Source organism: Haliotis cracherodii, unplaced genomic scaffold (assembly GCF_022045235.1).
Source record: "Haliotis cracherodii isolate W230 unplaced genomic scaffold, xgHalCrac1.p SCAF_21, whole genome shotgun sequence".
In the NCBI taxonomy this organism is placed as follows: Eukaryota; Metazoa; Mollusca; class Gastropoda; order Lepetellida; family Haliotidae; genus Haliotis; species Haliotis cracherodii.
The window spans coordinates 9,843,374-9,866,491 of record NW_027266277.1 but is presented as its reverse complement, the minus strand read 5'-3'; the positions used below and the strand labels follow the sequence as shown (position 1 = coordinate 9,866,491).

Sequence of the window (23,118 nt, the reverse complement as noted above, 5' to 3'; positions counted from 1 at the left end):
GCTGTACCAGTCGACAATGGACAGGTGGTGGAGACACGTGGCTGTACCAGTCGACAATAGACAGGTGGTGGAGACACGTGACTGTACTTGTCGACAAAAGACAGAATGAGGAGACACATGGCTGTTCCAGTCGACAATAGACAGCATGAGGAGACACGTGGATGTTCAAGTCGACAATAGACAGCACGAGGAGACACATAGCTTACCAGTCAACAATATACAGCATAAGGAGACACGTGGCTGTACCAGTCAACAATAGACAACATGATGAGGCATGTGGCTGTTCCAGTCGACAATAGACAGCATGAGGAGACACATGGCTTACCAGTCGACAGTAGACAGCATGAGGAGACACATGGCTGTACCAGTCAACAATAGACAGCATGAGGAGACACACGACTGTACCAGTCGACAGTTGACAGCATGGGGAGACACATGGCTGTACCAATCAACAATAGGCTGCTTGAGGAGACATATGACTGTACCAGTCAACAATAGACAGGATGAGGAGACACATGGCTCTACCAGTCAACAATAGACAGCATGATGAGGCACGTGGATGTACCAGTCGACAATAGACAGCATGAGGAGACACATGGCTCTACCAGTCGACAATAGACAGCATGAGGAGACACATGGCTGTACCAGTCGACAATAGACAGCATGATGAGGCACATGGCTGTACCAGTTGACAATAAACAGCATAAGGAGACACATGGCTGTACCAGTCAACAATAGACAACATGATGAGGCACGTGGCTGTTCCACTCGACAATAGACAGCATGTGGAGACACATAGCTTACCTGTCGACAATAGACAGCATGAGGAGAGATAACTTTTCTAGTCGACAATAGACAGCATGAGGAAACGCGTGGCTGTACCAGTCGACTTTAGACAGGAGATGCAGTACATTATTTTTAAATGTTCTCGAGAAGTCGGCCCGGGAGAACTGTAGATGGCTGAGAGGTTAATTGTGGGTCACGCTACCTCCCAGTGCCTGGGATGAAGGGGTCGAGTGACGGAGACATTCAGGCAGTCAATGTATTGTAACCCATATGCACCTTGGCCCACGCTGACTGAGACTCGACGTACTCCATTGTACAGAACGCGTGACCTCTGGCATTGCCTTCCACACAACCACAGAAATAAGCCATATCTTGTATCGCATGTACTGAAAACTGCCAGGGGGCAACGGCCAACAAACGGTGAGTGATATCTGTGCTAATGTTGCAGGATTTCAACGATATTTAATTTCAGCCACAGGGCCACGGATAGCCATACTATACTAACTGTACTGATTACATTTTTTAATGTAATCAGTACAGTCAGTATAGTATGGCTATCCGTGGCACTGTGATTTGAGCTACCTGATAAGTGACCTTTGCTTGCCAAGTTTTTATACATGTTAATCTCATGTTTTTATATGTGAAGGATAAGGACTGTTCCAAGGAGGACTGCTTTCTCTCACTAATGAACAGTCTAAAGCAAGAAATACCACGGGAAAAAATAAGAAAACATAGAGCTACCTTATAATGAAGCAATACAGTGTGTCGCGGTATAAAAGGGATTCGAATAAAGCGTGCGAGGGAAAAACAAGTTCAGCCTGGGATTCCTGACACGGAAATTTGAACGACTTTTCATTACTTGCCCCTGTGGTTCAGTGGGAAAACAGTGGGTCACAAAACTAAATACAATATGTGAGGCTGGAGATTCGATTCCCATCAGTCATAATGAAAACTTCATTTCTTTTCTTCGATGATAGAACACTGGAGGTTAAAAACACAAAGTACAAATTTTATCTACGACCCAATTCATCAGGTGTCACTATGAAAAAGTAAAACCTCGTATCAGGTCTTACTAGGAAAAGGTTAAGTCTCATATCTAGGACGTGGTCTTACTTCCTGTGCGGTGTATGGGTGTGACATATGTGCGTGTCTGTCTCCAGTGTTTATACTTGTGTGCTGAACATGTACTTGGTTTTGTTTTCTCTTTTAGTAGAACTTTCATATTCACTTACATTGGCTTAAATGAGACACTCAATAATTTTTAGACCTTTAATTGGTAAACCTACCTATTTTTGGTCTTGCTTGTTTTAAAATGTTACCCCTTAGTGTCTCAAGTAGATAGATGGTTTCTTGCACACGCGCACGCGCACGCGCACACGCACACGCTAGCTATATAAACATGTTAGTAACAATAGTACATAATATGCACTGGATGCGCACACGCCACGCCACGCCACGCCACGCCACGCCACGCCACACACACGCCATTTTAGCTAAATGAACATGTTATTAACATTAGCACATATAAACTGCATGCATAGATATACACACACATAAATACGCACTAGTAGACCCGTAAAGATCCGGGAAGAATAGGTCATCAGCAATCCATGCCTGCCGAAAAAAAGCGACTTTGCTTGTCGTAAGAGGCGACTAACAGGATCGGGTGGTCAGTCTCGCTGATTTGGTTGATGCATGTCATCGTATCCCAATTGCCTAGATCGATGATCATGATGTCAATCTCTGGATTGTCTGGTCCAGACTCGATTATTTACAGACCGCGTCATATAGTTGGAATATTGCTGAGTGCGGCGTTAAACAATAGACAATCAAACTCACTAGTACATCATATAGCACAGTAAACAGTCATAGTGTAGGAAGAAAAGGTATTATCATTATAAACAAGGTAACAGATTATTGTAAACAGGTGCATTGTTTTGAAGTACAAGATACATTCTCTCTCTTTAATTAAGGTGTACGACAATGTAATTTTTAAGGTTAACAGCATGACAATGCAGAGTGATCCCCGTCGCCATGGACACAGCAATAACCACAAACAGGTCTCAGTTGTGTGCTGGCGGTATTGTATAGTCAGTCCACTTGTCTGGTTACTCGACCTTAACGTGGTGACATGTATCCGATGACACTGTGCACAGGCAGAGACAAGAGCTCCGTATCCCGGGCTGTTAGGTTTGGGAGGATATCTGTCCTTCTTCAAACACAGGAGTCTATCAGTCAGTCGACAACACTTTACATAAAAGTGAGGTAATCCCCCACCCAACCACCCCGTATATACTGCTCGTAGCTTGTATTGCGCACGCCCAGATATAAATCGATCAATTGAATACAGCCTTTGAACCCGATTGTGTGACCCGATTGATTGAGTGCCGTCGTTTCCCAACAGCCTGCTGCCAGGCACTGGTTATCATGGACACATTGGATTTCAAATATTGCGGTCGTGATATAGCTAGGATAATTCACAGTGGCTTTAGAAACTCACCCACGCCCACACGCTAGGTGTACACGAACTCAAGAAACACGTATCTCAACCCTACAAGGTGCACTATAAATAAACACAAGACACCCGTATCTAAAACCAACAAGGTGCACTGTAAATAAACACAAGACACCCGTATCTCAAACCTACAAGGTGCACTATAAAGAAACACAGCACACCCGTATCTCAACCCTAAAAGGTGCACTATAAATATACACAAGACACCCGTATCTCAAACCTACAAGGTGCACTATAAATAAACACAGCACACCCGTATCTCAAACCTACAAGATAGTGCTCTATACATAAACACCAGTCACCCGTACCTCAAACCAACAAGGTAAAACACTATACAAAAACACCAGACAACCGTATCTCAAACCTACAAGGTGCACTATAAATAAACATAGTACACCCGTATCTCAAACCCACAAGATAGTGCTCTATACATAAACACAGGAAACCCGTATCTCCAACCAACAAGGTAAAACACCATACAAAAACACCAGACAACCGTATCTCAAACCTACACCGTAATTTACTTTAAGTAAACACTAGACACCCGTATCTCAAATCCTACAAGGTAAAATACTATACATAAACACAGGACACCCGAATCTCAAGCCTGCAAGGTAATACACTTTACATAAGACACTAGACACCCGTATCGCAAACATACAAGGTAATACACTTTACGTAAACACCAGGCACCCGTATCTCAAACCTACAAGGTATTACACAATACAATAAACACTAAACACCCGTATCTCAAACCTACAAGGTAATACACTTTACGTAAACACCAGACACCCGTATCTCAAACCTACAGGGCAATGCACTATAAATAAAAAAGAGACAGTCGTATCTTAAACCTATAAGGTAATACGCTATAGATAAACACAAGACACCCGTATCTCAAACCTACAAAGTAATACACTATACATAAACACAGGAAACCCGTATCTCAAACCTACAAGGTAATACACTTTACATAAACACTACACACCCGTATCTCAAATCCTACAAGGTAAAACACTATACATAAACACAGGTCACCCGAATATCAAACCTACAAGTTAGTACACATTACATAAACAGCAGACACTCGTATCTCAAATTTACAAGGTTAACACTATACATAAAACAAGACACCCGTATCTCAAACCTACATGGCAGTACACTATACAAAAACACAGGACACCCGTTTTTGAAACCTACAAGGTAATACACTTTACATAAACACAGGACATCCGTATCTCAAACCTACAAGGTATTGCACAATACAATAAACACCAGACACCCGTATCTCAAACCTACAAGGTATTACACTTTACGTAAACACCCGGCACCCGTATCTCAAACCTACAAGGGAATACACTATAAACACAGTACACCCGTATCTCAAACCTACAAGGTATTGCACAATACAAAAAACACCAAACACCCGTATCTCAAACCTACAAGGTAATAATACACTATGCATAAACACAGGACACCGTATCTCAAACCTACAAGGTATTGCACAATACAAAAAACACCAAAAACCCGTATCTCAAACCTACAAGGTAATAATACACTATGCATAAACACGGGACACCCGTATCTCAAACCTACAAGGTATTGCACAATACAATAAACACTAAACACCGGTATCTCAAACCTACAAGGTAATACACTTTACGTAAACACCAGACACCCATATCTCAAACCTACAGGGCAATGCACTATAAATAAAAACGAGACAGTCGTATCTCAAACCTATAAGGTGATACATTGTTCATAAACACAAGACACTCGTATCTCAAACCTACAAGGCAATACGCTATAGATAAACACAAGACACCCGTATCTCAAACCTACAAAGTAATACACTATACATAAACACAGGAAACCCGTATCTCAAACCTACAAGGTAATACACTTTACATAAACACTACACACCCGTATCTCAAATCCTACAAGGTAAAACACTATACATAAACACAGGTCACCCGAATATCAAACCTACAAGTTAGTACACATTACATAAACAGCAGACACTCGTATCTCAAATTTACAAGGTTAACACTATACATAAAACAAAACACCCGTATCTCAAACCTACATGGCAATACACTAAACAAAAACACAGGACACCCGTTTTGGAAACCTACAAGGTAATACACTTTACATAAACACAGGACATCCGTATCTCAAACCTACAAGGTATTGCACAATACAATAAACACCAGACACCCGTATCTCAAACCTACAAGGTATTACACTTTACGTCAACACCCGGCACCCGTATCTCAAACCTACAAGGAAATACACTATAAACACAGTACACCCGTATCTCAAACCTACAAGGTATTGCACAATACAAAAAACACTAAACACCCTTATCTCAAACCTACAAGGTAATACACTATGCATAAACACAGGACACCGTATCTCAAACCTACAAGGTAATACACTATGCATAAACACAGGACACCCGTATCTCAAACCTACAAGGTAATACACTATGCATAAACACAGGACACCGTATCTCAAACCTACAAGGTATTGCACAATACAAAAAACACTAAACACCCTTATCTCAAACCTACAAGGTAATACACTATGCATAAACACAGGACACCGTATCTCAAACCTACAAGGTAATACACTATGCATAAACACAGGACACCCGTATCTCAAACCTACAAGGTAATACACTATGCATAAACACAGGACACCGTATCTCAAACCTACAAGGTATTGCACAATACAAAAAACACTAAACACCCTTATCTCAAACCTACAAGGTAATACACTATGCATAAACACAGGACACCGTATCTCAAACCTACAAGGTATTGCACAATACAAAAAACACTAAACACCCTTATCTCAAACCTACAAGGTAATACACTATGCATAAACACAGGACACCGTATCTCAAACCTACAAGGTAATACACTATGCATAAACACAGGACACCCGTATCTCAAACCTACAAGGTAATACACTATGCATAAACACAGGACACCGTATCTCAAACCTACAAGGTAATACACTATGCATAAACACAGGACACCCGTATCTCAAACCTACAAGGTAATACACTATACTTATAAACCTATTCATTGGGATCGCTATTAAGTAGGAGACTTCTTTCTATAGGCATTAACACCTATTATGAGCTTTTACTTTCCAGTCGGATTAAATCTTATAAACAGGGACGTTGTAATGTCCCTGGGATTTTATATAATGTCATGGGTATTTTATTAATATAGCTTCCGTTCAGATTGTAACATGTAATGAAATGTAAAATCAAATGACAAATATATTCCTTATATTCCCGAGGATCCAACTCGCAACCTTCATATCTGTAGCCCAGTGTGTGTACGACGAGGCTACAGAGGTGTTGATAAGCCTCACTGGTTTTTAGAATGTCCTTTTCAAGATCCGTACGCCAGCAACAGATATTTTACGCGCGTTTCCTAAGGTTCATGGAAAGTATGTTCGAAACATAAAAATGTTGATAAATGTTGTTTTAAGTTTCTTTTTTCGGTTTATAAGCATGGAAAAACACTTTCCCTCGGTTTTGGTAGACAGAGCATGCCCTGGGGAGAGGGAAAAACCAAGGGGGCTTCGGAAAGTGTTTTCTCCAATACACAAAAACTGGACACCCGTATCTTAAACCTACAAGGTAATACATTATACATAAACACTGGACACCCGTATCTCAAACCTACAAGGTAATACACTTTACGTAAACACTAGACACCCGTATCTCAAATCCTACAAGGTATTAAATTATACATAAACACAGTACACCCGTATCTCAAACCTACAAGGTATTACACTATAAACACAGTACACCCGTATCTCAAACCTACAAGGTATTGCACAATACAAAAAACACCATACAACCGTATCTCAAACCTACAAAGTAAAAACACTTTACGTAAACACCAGACACCCGTATCTCAAATCCTACAAGGAAAACACTATACATAAACACAGGACACCCGAATTTCAAACCTGCAAGGTAATACACTTTACGTAAACACTAGACACCCGTATCTCAAACCTACAAGGCAATACACTATACAAAGACACAGGACACCCGTTCTTCAAACCTAGAAGGTAATACACTTTACGTTAACACCAGACACCTGTATCTCAAGCCCACAAGGCAATACACTTTACATAAACACAGGGCACCTGTATCTCAAACCTACAAGGTATCGCACAATACAATAAACACCAGGCACCGGTATCTCAAACCTACAAGGTATCGCACAATACAATAAACACCAGGCACCGTTATCTCAAACCTACAAGGTATCGCACAATACAATAAACACCAGGCACCCGTATCTCAAACCTACAAGGTATCGCACAATACAATAAACACCAGGCACCGGTATCTCAAACCTATAAGGTAATACACTTTACGTAAACACAGGACACCCGTATCTAAAGCCTACAAGGTATTACACTATACATTAACACCAGACAACCGTATCTCAAACCTTCAAGAGAATACACTATACATAAACACAGAGAACCTGTATCTCAAACCTACAAGGAATTGCACAATACAATAAACACTAAACACCCGTATCTCAAACCTACAAGGTAATTCACTTTACATAAACACCAAACACCCGTATCTCAAACCTACAAGGTAATACACTTTACGTAAACACCAGACACCCGTATCTCAAACCTACAAGGTATTGCACAATACAATAAACACTAAACACCCGTATCTCAAACCTACAAGGTAATACACTTTACGTAAACACCAGACACCCGTATCTCAAACCCACAAGATAGTGCTCTATACATAAACACAGGAAACCCGTATCTCCAACCAACAAGGTAAAACACCATACAAAAACACCAGACAACCGTATCTCAAACCTACACCGTAATTTACTTTAAGTAAACACTAGACACCCGTATCTCAAATCCTACAAGGTAAAATACTATACATAAACACAGGACACCCGAATCTCAAGCCTGCAAGGTAATACACTTTACATAAGACACTAGACACCCGTATCGCAAACATACAAGGTAATACACTTTACGTAAACACCAGGCACCCGTATCTCAAACCTACAAGGTATTACACAATACAATAAACACTAAACACCCGTATCTCAAACCTACAAGGTAATACACTTTACGTAAACACCAGACACCCGTATCTCAAACCTACAGGGCAATGCACTATAAATAAAAAAGAGACAGTCGTATCTTAAACCTATAAGGTAATACGCTATAGATAAACACAAGACACCCGTATCTCAAACCTACAAAGTAATACACTATACATAAACACAGGAAACCCGTATCTCAAACCTACAAGGTAATACACTTTACATAAACACTACACACCCGTATCTCAAATCCTACAAGGTAAAACACTATACATAAACACAGGTCACCCGAATATCAAACCTACAAGTTAGTACACATGACATAAACAGCAGACACTCGTATCTCAAATTTACAAGGTTAACACTATACATAAAACAAGACACCCGTATCTCAAACCTACATGGCAGTACACTATACAAAAACACAGGACACCCGTTTTTGAAACCTACAAGGTAATACACTTTACATAAACACAGGACATCCGTATCTCAAACCTACAAGGTATTGCACAATACAATAAACACCAGTCACCCGTATCTCAAACCTACAAGGTATTACACTTTACGTAAACACCCGGCACCCGTATCTCAAACCTACAAGGGAATACACTATAAACACAGTACACCCGTATCTCAAACCTACAAGGTATTGCACAATACAAAAAACACCAAACACCCGTATCTCAAACCTACAAGGTAATAATACACTATGCATAAACACAGGACACCGTATCTCAAACCTACAAGGTATTGCACAATACAAAAAACACCAAAAACCCGTATCTCAAACCTACAAGGTAATAATACACTATGCATAAACACGGGACACCCGTATCTCAAACCTACAAGGTATTGCACAATACAATAAACACTAAACACCGGTATCTCAAACCTACAAGGTAATACACTTTACGTAAACACCAGACACCCATATCTCAAACCTACAGGGCAATGCACTATAAATAAAAACGAGACAGTCGTATCTCAAACCTATAAGGTGATACATTGTTCATAAACACAAGACACTCGTATCTCAAACCTACAAGGCAATACGCTATAGATAAACACAAGACACCCGTATCTCAAACCTACAAAGTAATACACTATACATAAACACAGGACACCCGTATCTCAAACCTACAAGGTAATACACTTTACATAAACACTACACACCCGTATCTCAAATCCTACAAGGTAAAACACTATACATAAACACAGGTCACCCGAATATCAAACCTACAAGTTAGTACACATTACATAAACAGCAGACACTCGTATCTCAAATTTACAAGGTTAACACTATACATAAAACAAAACACCCGTATCTCAAACCTACATGGCAATACACTAAACAAAAACACAGGACACCCGTTTTGGAAACCTACAAGGTAATACACTTTACATAAACACAGGACATCCGTATCTCAAACCTACAAGGTATTGCACAATACAATAAACACCAGACACCCGTATCTCAAACCTACAAGGTATTACACTTTACGTCAACACCCGGCACCCGTATCTCAAACCTACAAGGAAATACACTATAAACACAGTACACCCGTATCTCAAACCTACAAGGTATTGCACAATACAAAAAACACTAAACACCCTTATCTCAAACCTACAAGGTAATACACTATGCATAAACACAGGACACCAGTATCTCAAACCTACAAGGTATTTCACAATACAATAAACACTAAACACCGGTATCTCAAACCTACAAGGTAATACACTTTACGTAAACACCAGACACCCATATCTCAAACCTACAGGGCAATGCACTATAAATAAAAACGAGACAGTCGTATCTCAAACCTATAAGGTGATACATTGTTCATAAACACAAGACACTCGTATCTCAAACCTACAAGGCAATACGCTATAGATAAACACAAGACACCCGTATCTCAAACCTACAAAGTAATACACTATACATAAACACAGGAAACCCGTATCTCAAACCTACAAGGTAATACACTTTACATAAACACTACACACCCGTATCTCAAATCCTACAAGGTAAAACACTATACATAAACACAGGTCACCCGAATATCAAACCTACAAGTTAGTACACATTACATAAACAGCAGACACTCGTATCTCAAATTTACAAGGTTAACACTATACATAAAACAAAACACCCGTATCTCAAACCTACATGGCAATACACTAAACAAAAACACAGGACACCCGTTTTGGAAACCTACAAGGTAATACACTTTACATAAACACAGGACATCCGTATCTCAAACCTACAAGGTATTGCACAATACAATAAACACCAGACACCCGTATCTCAAACCTACAAGGTATTACACTTTACGTCAACACCCGGCACCCGTATCTCAAACCTACAAGGAAATACACTATAAACACAGTACACCCGTATCTCAAACCTACAAGGTATTGCACAATACAAAAAACACTAAACACCCTTATCTCAAACCTACAAGGTAATACACTATGCATAAACACAGGACACCGTATCTCAAACCTACAAGGTATTGCACAATACAAAAAACACTAAACACCCTTATCTCAAACCTACAAGGTAATACACTATGCATAAACACAGGACACCGTATCTCAAACCTACAAGGTATTGCACAATACAAAAAACACTAAACACCCTTATCTCAAACCTACAAGGTAATACACTATGCATAAACACAGGACACCGTATCTCAAACCTACAAGGTAATACACTATGCATAAACACAGGACACCCGTATCTCAAACCTACAAGGTAATACACTATGCATAAACACAGGACACCGTATCTCAAACCTACAAGGTAATACACTATGCATAAACACAGGACACCCGTATCTCAAACCTACAAGGTAATACACTATACTTATAAACCTATTCATTGGGATCGCTATTAAGTAGGAGACTTCTTTCTATAGGCATTAACACCTATTATGAGCTTTTACTTTCCAGTCGGATTAAATCTTATAAACAGGGACGTTGTAATGTCCCTGGGATTTTATATAATGTCATGGGTATTTTATTAATATAGCTTCCGTTCAGATTGTAACATGTAATGAAATGTAAAATCAAATGACAAATATATTCCTTATATTCCCGAGGATCCAACTCGCAACCTTCATATCTGTAGCCCAGTGTGTGTACGACGAGGCTACAGAGGTGTTGATAAGCCTCACTGGTTTTTAGAATGTCCTTTTCAAGATCCGTACGCCAGCAACAGATATTTTACGCGCGTTTCCTAAGGTTCATGGAAAGTATGTTCGAAACATAAAAATGTTGATAAATGTTGTTTTAAGTTTCTTTTTTCGGTTTATAAGCATGGAAAAACACTTTCCCTCGGTTTTGGTAGACAGAGCATGCCCTGGGGAGAGGGAAAAACCAAGGGGGCTTCGGAAAGTGTTTTCTCCAATACACAAAAACTGGACACCCGTATCTTAAACCTACAAGGTAATACATTATACATAAACACTGGACACCCGTATCTCAAACTTACAAGGTAATACACTTTACGTAAACACTAGACACCCGTATCTCAAATCCTACAAGGTATTAAATTATACATAAACACAGTACACCCGTATCTCAAACCGACAAGGTATTGCACAATACAATAAACACCAGACACCCGTATCTCAAACCTACAAGGTATTACACTATAAACACAGTACACCCGTATCTCAAACCTACAAGGTATTGCACAATACAAAAAACACCATACAACCGTATCTCAAACCTACAAAGTAAAAACACTTTACGTAAACACCAGACACCCGTATCTCAAATCCTACAAGGAAAACACTATACATAAACACAGGACACCCGAATTTCAAACCTGCAAGGTAATACACTTTACGTAAACACTAGACACCCGTATCTCAAACCTACAAGGCAATACACTATACAAAGACACAGGACACCCGTTCTTCAAACCTAGAAGGTAATACACTTTACGTTAACACCAGACACCTGTATCTCAAGCCCACAAGGCAATACACTTTACATAAACACAGGGCACCTGTATCTCAAACCTACAAGGTATCGCACAATACAATAAACACCAGGCACCGGTATCTCAAACCTACAAGGTATCGCACAATACAATAAACACCAGGCACCGTTATCTCAAACCTACAAGGTATCGCACAATACAATAAACACCAGGCACCCGTATCTCAAACCTACAAGGTATCGCACAATACAATAAACACCAGGCACCGGTATCTCAAACCTATAAGGTAATACACTTTACGTAAACACAGGACACCCGTATCTAAAGCCTACAAGGTATTACACTATACATTAACACCAGACAACCGTATCTCAAACCTTCAAGAGAATACACTATACATAAACACAGAGAACCTGTATCTCAAACCTACAAGGAATTGCACAATACAATAAACACTAAACACCCGTATCTCAAACCTACAAGGTAATTCACTTTACATAAACACCAAACACCCGTATCTCAAACCTACAAGGTAATACACTTTACGTAAACACCAGACACCCGTATCTCAAACCTACAAGGTATTGCACAATACAATAAACACTAAACACCCGTATCTCAAACCTACAAGGTAATACACTTTACGTAAACACCAGACACCCGTATCTCAAACCTACAAGGTAATACACTTTACGTAAACACCAGGCACCCTTATCTCAAACCTACAATGTGGCCACGTGCACAGCGCCAAACTCAGATCCGTTATCTAACACGAGAGAGTTGGCCAATGAAAGCTCGTCAAATAGAAATTCCAGAGCACGCTGAAGCTCGACTGACAATGTCAATCAAGCAAAGGGAGGAGCTTGATGAAATCATTCTCTCGTAGTAAATTCCGATGTCAAATAACGACAGATTCTAAACGGTAAAGACGGTTTGAAAGCGTACAATACATTGCTTTTTCGCCCATTGCGGTATACGGGAACACACGTGTTTGCAGTGACTAGTACCGGTCTTCACAAGCGGCTGGAACAGGCTACTGCACTCATTTACTGTGGAAAGACATTGTTGGAAAGACAAATTCTGGTTTTGTGTCTTCCGCAGTCATAGTGCAGATTCATGCCGTCATGCCGAAGTCCCGGGTTCGATTCCCCCATATGGGTACAATGTGTGAAGCCAATTTCTGGTGTTCCCCGCCGTGATATTGCTGTAATATTGCTAAAAACGGTATGAAACTATACTCACTCACATTGCAAAAATATTGCTATTAGCAGCCTAATACCATACACATGAACTCACTGAGTGATATTTTCACAACCTCTGATATAACATTGATGTGTAACTTATGCTTTTAGAATATAAACACCGCTTCCTCTACACACATAAATGGCATGAAATCTCTTCCTTATTTTCACATATTATGTAGTATTTGAGGTTCTGGTAATATTGTTTAAGCAGCATACTGAGTTCATCCACACAGTTTTCATTTATAACCCGTTCATCATTTTATGTCGCGTTATTGGGGGTCTCGGGATATTAGCGATGCTATATTTACCAGGAACGGCTGTACAGTAATGAAATATCCGATACTTTTTAATCTTATCAGAAAATGAGCTAACAAGTGCGCAACTTGCATTGACAATACATCTAAACTACTTCCCGTACAGACCCGTGGAGATCCGGGGTAGAATAGGTCTTCAGCAACCCATGTTTGCTGTAAAAGGTGACTATGCTTATCCTAAAAGGCGACTAATGGGATCGGGTGGTGAGGCTCGCTGACTTGGCTGATGCATGTCATCGATCCCAATTGCGTGGATCGATGCTCATGATATTAATCACTAGAATGTCTGGTCCAGACTCGACTATTTACAGACCACCGTCATATAGCTGGAATATTGCTGAGTTCGGCGTTAAACAACAAACCAACCAACCAACTTCCCGTACAAGAATCTGAACTCATAACATCAACAAGATGAGCTTTGAAAATGGAGGCCTGTACGTACTCCAAGCTTGGCGCAAGTTCACGACACGCATAGAGATTCGGGAATCAGCTTACAGAAAGAAACAAATCTCTAAACTGGATCCAGTCCCTGTATGCGCGTTGTCAACTTGAGATATTGTAATATGAAGAGACGGGGCTCAACTTATTAAGATCTCAAGCTCTCTCTTGTCCCTAAAAGTTAAAGTACACGTATACTTTGACTATTGTAGTCACCGCATCTCTGGATTTTGTGACCTGTAATTATCCATATATATACTTATAAATACCTACTGACAATGTCTGCGAAAGAAGTACTTATCTATTAACATTAGCTTCCACGTTGATACGGCTGTCAAGTCGTCTGTTTCAGTCACATGTGGTTATTGTGATTTGACCTGTCCGAATCGATTAATTCCGACATTCATGATAGAATGAACATAATACAGCCATTTGTGGTATATTCGTACATGTGGTATCTTATATGGCAAAAAATATTATTATTTTATGTTATACCGAGAGAGTTATACACATGTATGTTTTGTTTTGACTGGTGATTCATTCAATTACTTTATTACCTATATAAACTATATTATCAAGATGGTTCCAGGAAGAGGTATTACACGAATGAACTCACGTCGCGGTTCAGTGAGCAATTCCCTCAATGTGGACAAACTATTTCTGCATTTAAAACTTCCCTCGTACATTGTCCTAAAAAAAAAAAAGTTCAATATATTATTATTATCGTTGTTGTTATTGTTATTTTTATTATTCCGCCGATTGTTGCGACAAAAACAACTTAATAATGAGTAGACCGACGCTGTGCAAATTGTTGATATATATGGAGACAGTTTAGCACCAGAAAACACAAAAAACCACGGTCATAGGCACAATGATAAAGGGCCGATCACTGAGTAACCTTCACTTTTAAAGACATGTTTTGGACTATTGTCCCGCAACTTCTTGTCATGTCTGTTTTGTCCGGTGCTGGACATTTCATGTTGTTTGATTCAAGATTTTACTTTGATTTGGGTACATGTCTTCCAAATCCTACCCCTCTGAACCTGCAAAATCAAATGTTTCCAAACTTTCTGAGAATTGTCTCCATACATAACATGTGACTCAAAGGAAGTTAAAGAACACCCGCTTTTTTTCATGTGAGTATACATATAGTTAACCTGGCATGGTTAGGTAATTTAAGATCGCGAAAACTTCGCGAATGAACCCAGGGATTACTTCAGGTTTTACCGGAATGCGAGCCCTGGAGATATAGAGGATGGGCCATGGGGATTAACTATATTCATATGAACAATTCGGGTTTTTAAAACTTCTTTTTGTAGTCAATTATTATTATTATTACTATTTATGTATTATTCATATCCGGTGTGCAAGAATATTTGCCCATTTTTTACACGATTCGACATTTTCCTAATTTATTGCGGGAAAATGGTTATTAAAATATCACAATTCCTACGCGAATTCTGATTGGCTAGCGCTGTTCTACTCAAACCGTCATATGTAACCATTGAAAAAAACGCGAGAACGCGAGATCCCGACACTTGACCAATGTCGGGATCTCGCGTTCTTGCGTTTTCGTGTTTTCGTGTCAATTGTCTATACAGTTATATGTAAATATTTTGAAAAACACGTGAACGCGAGATCCCGACACTTGACCAGTGTCGCGATCTCGCATTCTCGTGCTTTCGTCCAAATTGCCTATAAAGTCTTAAATAACTATGTTTGAAAACGCGAGATGGCGACACTTGACCAACGTCGCGATCTCACGCTCCCGCAATCTCGCATTCTCGTGCTTTTGTGTCAATTGCCTGTACAGTTATGTGCAACTATTTTCAAAAACGCGAGAACGCGAGATTGCGACACTTGACCATTTTCGCGAACTCGCGTTCTCATGCTTTTGTGTCAGTTGCCTAGTATATTCATATGTAACTATTTTCAAAAACATGAGAACGCGAGATTGCGACACTTGACCAATGTCGCGATCTCGCGCTTTTGTGCCAATTGCCTATACAGTTAATGCAGCTCTTTTCAAAAACGCGAGAACGCGAAATTGCGAAACTTGACCAATGTCGCGATCTCGCGTTTTTCTGCCAATTACCTATACAGTCATCTAGTGACTCAGTCGTCTGAGACGTCGCAATTCGCTGTGTACAGTTGCGTTCCTTTACGGAATACTATCAGGGACATTCTCACGATCTCGACCTTTGGAAACGAGCTAAATATGCCCCAAACCCGAGAATACGAGATTGCGAGAACGCGAGATTTGGCCAAAATATCGCGTTCTCGCAATCTGGTGTTTTTGCCATATTTATCTTGTTTCGAAAGGTCGAGATCTCGAGAATGCGATACATTCGATATCCGCGACAATCCTGTCAACTCGGGGGGTTCTCCTAGCAATAAACTCGCTCCTAAATTCACTACTGTTCTACTGTCGGGTAGCCACAATGGCTAGACTGGACCCTCGTGGAATGGTTCATGCCATAAAAGTCCAGCAACCGAACACTAATTAAAACGGGCCGACCGTGTGTTTATGGTCTGGTGAACACAGGTCAATGGCGGCTCGTTAACTCAAGATTCACATGTCACTGTTTTGATTTATCTCACTATTTATTTCATATATTTGCCAACTTCAACTGAAACCCGGTCCCGTGTTACACGCATGGCACATGCGTGTGCAACGAGTGATCCAAGGGTGCTCAACGGGTTGAACTTTTAGGCAGTAGTGTAATACACTTTACATAAACATCATACCTTCAGAAATGGGGGATGAAGATAACACTGTACCAGATAACAATTTTGATGACTTAACTCAATCTATCTTAGACTCGCCAATTGAACAGCAGGAGGTAATTGAGGCAATTAACAAATTTCAAATAGGCAAAGCTGCCGGCAGTGATAAGCTTATTGCTGAAATGTTCAAATACGCATACTGTTATAACCAAGTCTCTTGTGTTCTTAATTCTTTATTTTGGTTTCTTTCATTCTTTCTTATCTATTTTCTTTTGCTCTTTTTCACATACAGATTGACTGAAACAGATGAGAAGCTGTCTCAGTGCTTAACAAAACAAACAATTAAATGTCTATACATATTAAACAATAATTAACTTCAAGAGGACTAGGCTCACATTTGAACTTCATGGGCAAGTAAGGCAAGGTGAGCTTCTATAGAAGAACTAACACACACAGGTGAAACAATTATCAGTCCTAACACTAGAGAATTACTTAAAGTTTAGCATTATTATATATGTAATGTGACATTGCATTTACATGAATTGTTTGCGGCTTGGTGTGACATTGTGAAACTGGCTTACCATTGTTTTAGACCATAAATTTGACTTGCTGCTTGGTGACTTGGACATGTGCCTTCTGGCTACCACATGGCTAGAAAAACTGACTCCAGAGCATTTACCTCCCCTTGTTATATATTTAGAAGGGTAGTGGCTTAAGACCAGTTAATACAAATTTTAGAACTTAATACGGAATAGGAATATTACAAATTGCAAAGAAACGAAACATGAATACCCTTTTAGAAGCTAAAAGAAAACGATGAAATTTTGACCACTACACATACGATGTGTTAGTTCCCTATATTACCTGTATGTTTGACGTCATGTTTGATTCCGCATATTTTCCGATTTCCTGGTCGACTGGCCAAATTGTACCATTACAGAAGAAAGGGGATACTAATACAACCGATAACTACCGAGGGATTACAGTATTAAGTATTTTTAGAAAGTTATATATTTCTGTTCTAAATAAAAGGTGCAGCCTTGGTGTGATGCCTATGATAAAGTTGTGGAGTCGCAAGCAGGATTTCGTTGTGGCTATTCCACAATTGATAATATGTTTATTTTACAGTCAGTTATACAGCGTTATCTGGGGAAAAAGCGAGGGAAACTATATGCTTTATTTGTAGACTTCTCCAAAGCGTTCGACTCTATAAACAGATCAAAACTTTGGATAGTTTTGAATAACAGTGGTGTGTCACCTAAAATGTTTAAATGTATATAATCCATATATACGAGTGAGTGAGTTGGGTTTTACAGCGCTTTTAACAATATTCCAGTTATATCACGGCGTGTCAGCTTAATGTGGGAGGAAAGCCCGAAGTGTACGTTCCTGTGTAACGGTTTAACAATATCTTCTCAGATGTATTCGATTGTGACTTGGGTGTCCGTCAAGGCTGTGTACTGAGCCCGTTTTTGTTTTCATTGTTTATCAATGATCTAGCTGTTGAAATTGAGGCTAGCTGTCAACCCAGAATTCAGCTCCATCCAGACATAATTCAACTATTCCTGCTACTCTTTGCTGATGATGTAATTCTTATATCAGATACTGTATATGGCCTCCAAAAAGGCATCCATTTACTTGAACACTATTGCCTGAATTATTCCTTAAAGGTAAATCTTGATAAATTGAAAATAGTAGTTTTTAAGAATGGTGGAGTACTTTCTAGATCTGAGAAATGGTATTTTAGTGGTTGTCAGTTGGAATGTGTATCATCGTACAAATATGTGGGAGTTGTATTTTCAAAGAATTTATCATGGTCGAAACATAATTACAATGCTTCATTACAGGCTAAACGGGTATTGTTCTCGGTTCTAAAATCCCTTTCATCACTTAAACCTATTCCACTGAAACTATGTTTTTTTAAATATTCGATACTAAAATGGCTCCAATTATGTTATATGGGGCTGAAATGTGGAGTTTTGAAAACTGTAAAGAAATAGAAAGTATCCATGTACTTGCTTGTAAACGTCTGCTAGGTGTTAAAACGTCTACTCCCAATCATGTTGTGCGAGGAGAGTGTGGAAGATACCCACTGTACATTTCTGCGTATAAACGCTGTATAAAATATTGGTGTAAACTTATGTCCCTCCCAAATTCACGATATCCTTAGAAACGTTATGATATGTTATTTCAGCTAGCCACACATGGCAAAACTAATTGGGCTAAAAAAGTCAAAACTCTTTTATACATGGATATATATGGGAGAACCAATATGTTATTTGCCCCGAATCATTTATTTCCGAATGTGAAGATCAGTTAAAATTTGCTTACGAACAGGATTGGTATTGGTCTTTAGCAAATAGTTCTAAAATGTTCCATAATACACTTTTTAAAAAAATCATTTAGTCCAGAGTTGTATTATTTGTCTGCTATCACTTTAAACAAATTTCGTGTTGCACAAGCACATTTTCGCTGTAGCTCCCACACTCTCCACATTGAGACTGGTAGATACGTTAATACTCCACGAGAGCATTATCGTGACGCTTATGATGAACTTCGTCTTCAGTATTTACCACAGAAGTATTTTGTGCATCCTACTCTTGCTAAATTCAATATGCTTTTGGCGGTAAACAATGAAACTGTTATTAGATATGTTGCAACTTTTATATACCATGCTATGAATGTTAGACTCTATAAATGTTAATGATGGAGCAAATATTGTACCATGGGCCGCTGGCCTACACATGTACATGAATAAAGAATTGAATACATAAACACCAGACACCCGTATCTCACACCTACAAGGGAATACACTATACATAAACACAGGACACGCGTATCTCAACCCTACAAGGTAATATACTTTACGTAAACACAAGACACCCGTATCTCAAACCTACAAGTTAAAACACTATACATAAACACCAGACACCCGTATCTCAAACCTACAAGGTTCTACACTTTACATAAACACCACACACCCGTATCTCAAACCTACAAGGGTATACACTATAAATAAACACAGGATACCCGTATCTCAAACATCCAAGGTAATGCACGTTACGTAAACATCAGACACCCGTATCTCAATACTACAAGGTAATACACTATAAATAAACACAAGACACCCGTATCTCAAACCTACAAAGTAATACACTTTACATAAACACTAGACACCCGTATCTCAAACCTACAAGGTAAAACACTATACATTTACACAAGACACCCGTATCTCAAATCTTCAAGGTAATACACTATAAATAAACACAGACACCTGATTCACAACTGTACAGGTTGATACAGGTTGATAACCAATTAGATAACCAATTCACAATAGTGCAATATGATACACGAACGATACCTTATTTACAATCGTACATGGTGCTCCACTAGGTATTCATGAATACACCATTCCCTGTTCACAATAGTACAATGTGATACACATAAGTATACACGAACGATACCAGTGAGAAAGTTATTTTACGCTTTTTAAAAGCAAGAAATATAAATTTAGCTGAAGCATTAATTTCGAATGGGTTTTTAGATGTACAGAGTGATACAAATATATCAAAAGTTACATTTGTGTAAAAATAATTAGGTAGAACATTAAGCTTCAAACTGTCATAATATGGATATTGTAAACAAAAATGATATTCAGCTTCCACTTCAGGTCTTACACAATATGGACATAGTCTCTTAGCTCTAGGTATATTGTACTTCCTTCCATTTTCAATTAGCAAAGTATGACCAGAACATCTAACTTTACTCAAAGCAATACGATAGGCACTTACTGAAATACAATTTAGATAATTTTTCAATACATTATTTTGCTTAATACAAGAATAAAAAGAAAGTTTAGAGTAAGTTCTTAAACTGTTAGACCACTGTTGGTTTTCTATATCAATACATCTTTTTTTAAATTATCACTAAAACCAAAATGATTTACTCCTTGACTATCCCAAACCCATATGAATAAAGAAGTTGCTTTACTTTTAATGCCCAGCAACATATTCCCTTTTCTGCCAGGTTGTATTGATATGAATAAGTATGACTAAAGATTATATTAGTTTTTTTAGATACAAGTCGGAGCGTCTTCTTTTTGTCGAGGCGTCTTTGCAACCCCACACATGTACTGTCAAATGAGACCATATCATCTGCAAACATTAGAATAAAAAGTTCAATCATTCCTAATTGGATATTACGTTGCCCATTTGAATTAAGAAAATCTGTTAGCTGTATACATACGACACAAGGGCCTGTGGTGTGAGGGTCACGATCTACAAAGCTACCGTTACTGTACTGAGGTTAAGTGACTGTTGTTGTGCTGCTAACATCCCTGCAATTTGATCATATCAGGAACTGATTCTGAAGAGGTACTCATTCATTTATGGCGTATCAGATAATACATGTTCGTTCTCGTTCTCAGGTTCCGACGATGCAACGATTACAGCGCATCACAGTCGTTGTCAGTGGTATATTGTTTTGTGGAATGGTTGTGCTGTACTGCAGTGTGTCATGGCAGGATCCAGTGTGGCGGATGCCGCTTCAAGCTGCCGTTGTGAACTACACAATCGACAGTCTGTCGGATACAGACCTAGCATCGCTCAGAGCAGACGATAACATCAATGACACAACCAGCCCATACTCCAAATTGGTTGTCAGTGCTTCTAAGAAATTTCCATATTTTTACAAGCCAATTTCATTTCACTCCACTGAAAAGTACAGACAGAGAGTTTCCTTCAACGTGAATTTCGAAAATGGACACCAGACGGCACATGGAAACCAGTCAAAGATGATACTGTTTTATAACGCGCCGAAATGGTTTAAACATTTCAAGGATTTTTGTCCACAAGGTTTACAAAAGTGTCCACAGAAAGGCTGCCAATGTTCATACGATCCCACGCAGATGGCAAAGGCAGATGCTGTTATCATCGATGTAGTGCAACTTTCAGACAACATTCCACCTGCCAAACAAGCTAACCATGCGTGGATCATGTTTGGCTTAGAGTGTCCCAAATATTTTGAACGTCATTTCTACCAGTCCCATCAGTGGCGCCGTATGTTTAACTGGACCATGACTTATCGGCTAGACTCGGATGTTGCCTTGCCTTATCGTGTTTTCTTACGCAAGGCACCACAAAAATCAGCTAATTTCACTAAAATCGCTTTGAAAAAAACTAAATCGATTCTTTGGTTTGTAAGTAACTGCAAGACGCCCTCCAGGCGCGAAGACTACGTCACCGAATTACGCAAGCATATACCAGTGGACATATATGGGAAATGTGGTCCCTCGCAGTGTACTTATGGCAGCGATTGCCAACAGTCATTTTTCAATGAATATAGATTCTATTTAGCGTTTGAAAATGCTTTGTGCATTGACTATATCTCTGAAAAGTTGTATAAAACCTATTCTCACAACATTGTTCCTGTCGTTCGGGGAGGTGCTGATTATGATGCCATGATACCAAAAGGAACGTACATTAATGCAGCGGACTTTTCAAGTCCAAAAGAACTAGCAAAATATCTTATATATCTGGAAAAAAACGTAACAGCTTATGCTGAGATACTTGAAGAGAAATCAGGGTATACACATTCCAATATAGGAACGACATATGAATCTGCCTTCTGTGACATTTGTGTGAAGCTTCATAATGTGGAGAAATATTACCAGTACTATTATGATAATGTCCGCTGGTTACACGAAGGCACATGTCACAATCCGAAAGACGTTTGACAGGCTTTGTTTAGGGTATATCATATTTGCCCAACCCTGCCATCTTCTACTTTTAAGAGACACCGTGGTCGTGCGTGTATGGGAGGCACGGGTGGCCCTGGCATGCACAACTTCCGCCTTTCCTCCCACAAATAAAATGACAAGCCGTGATATAAGTGAACACATTTACAACGGCGTTAAACCCAGCTACCTCACTCACTCACGTTCATGTCTCTGAAACTTTAATTACTTATCCATAAGGTACACCGGCTGGCAAGTTTGATGTGGAACTTTAAGTTTGGAGTGTTT

At 39.3% G+C, this 23,118-nt stretch overlaps 1 protein-coding gene across 1 annotated transcript; it reads left to right on the top strand.

Annotated features, from left to right (window-relative positions):
* The first annotated feature begins 1,150 nt into the window (after positions 1 to 1,150).
* LOC139470990 (alpha-(1,3)-fucosyltransferase C-like) lies at positions 1,151 to 22,830 on the top strand. Its single transcript, XM_071253301.1, has 2 exons — positions 1,151 to 1,206; positions 21,523 to 22,830. The coding sequence occupies exon 2, from the start codon at positions 21,532 to 21,534 to the stop codon at positions 22,828 to 22,830; it is 1,299 nt and encodes a 432-aa protein (XP_071109402.1). The 5' UTR covers positions 1,151 to 1,206; positions 21,523 to 21,531.
* The last annotated feature ends 288 nt before the right edge of the window (positions 22,831 to 23,118 follow it).

Excerpts from the sequence above, each read along its gene's own strand:
- LOC139470990 (XM_071253301.1), top strand. The coding sequence starts at position 21,532 with ATGCAACGATTACAGCGCATCACAGTCGTTGTCAGTGGTATATTGTTT.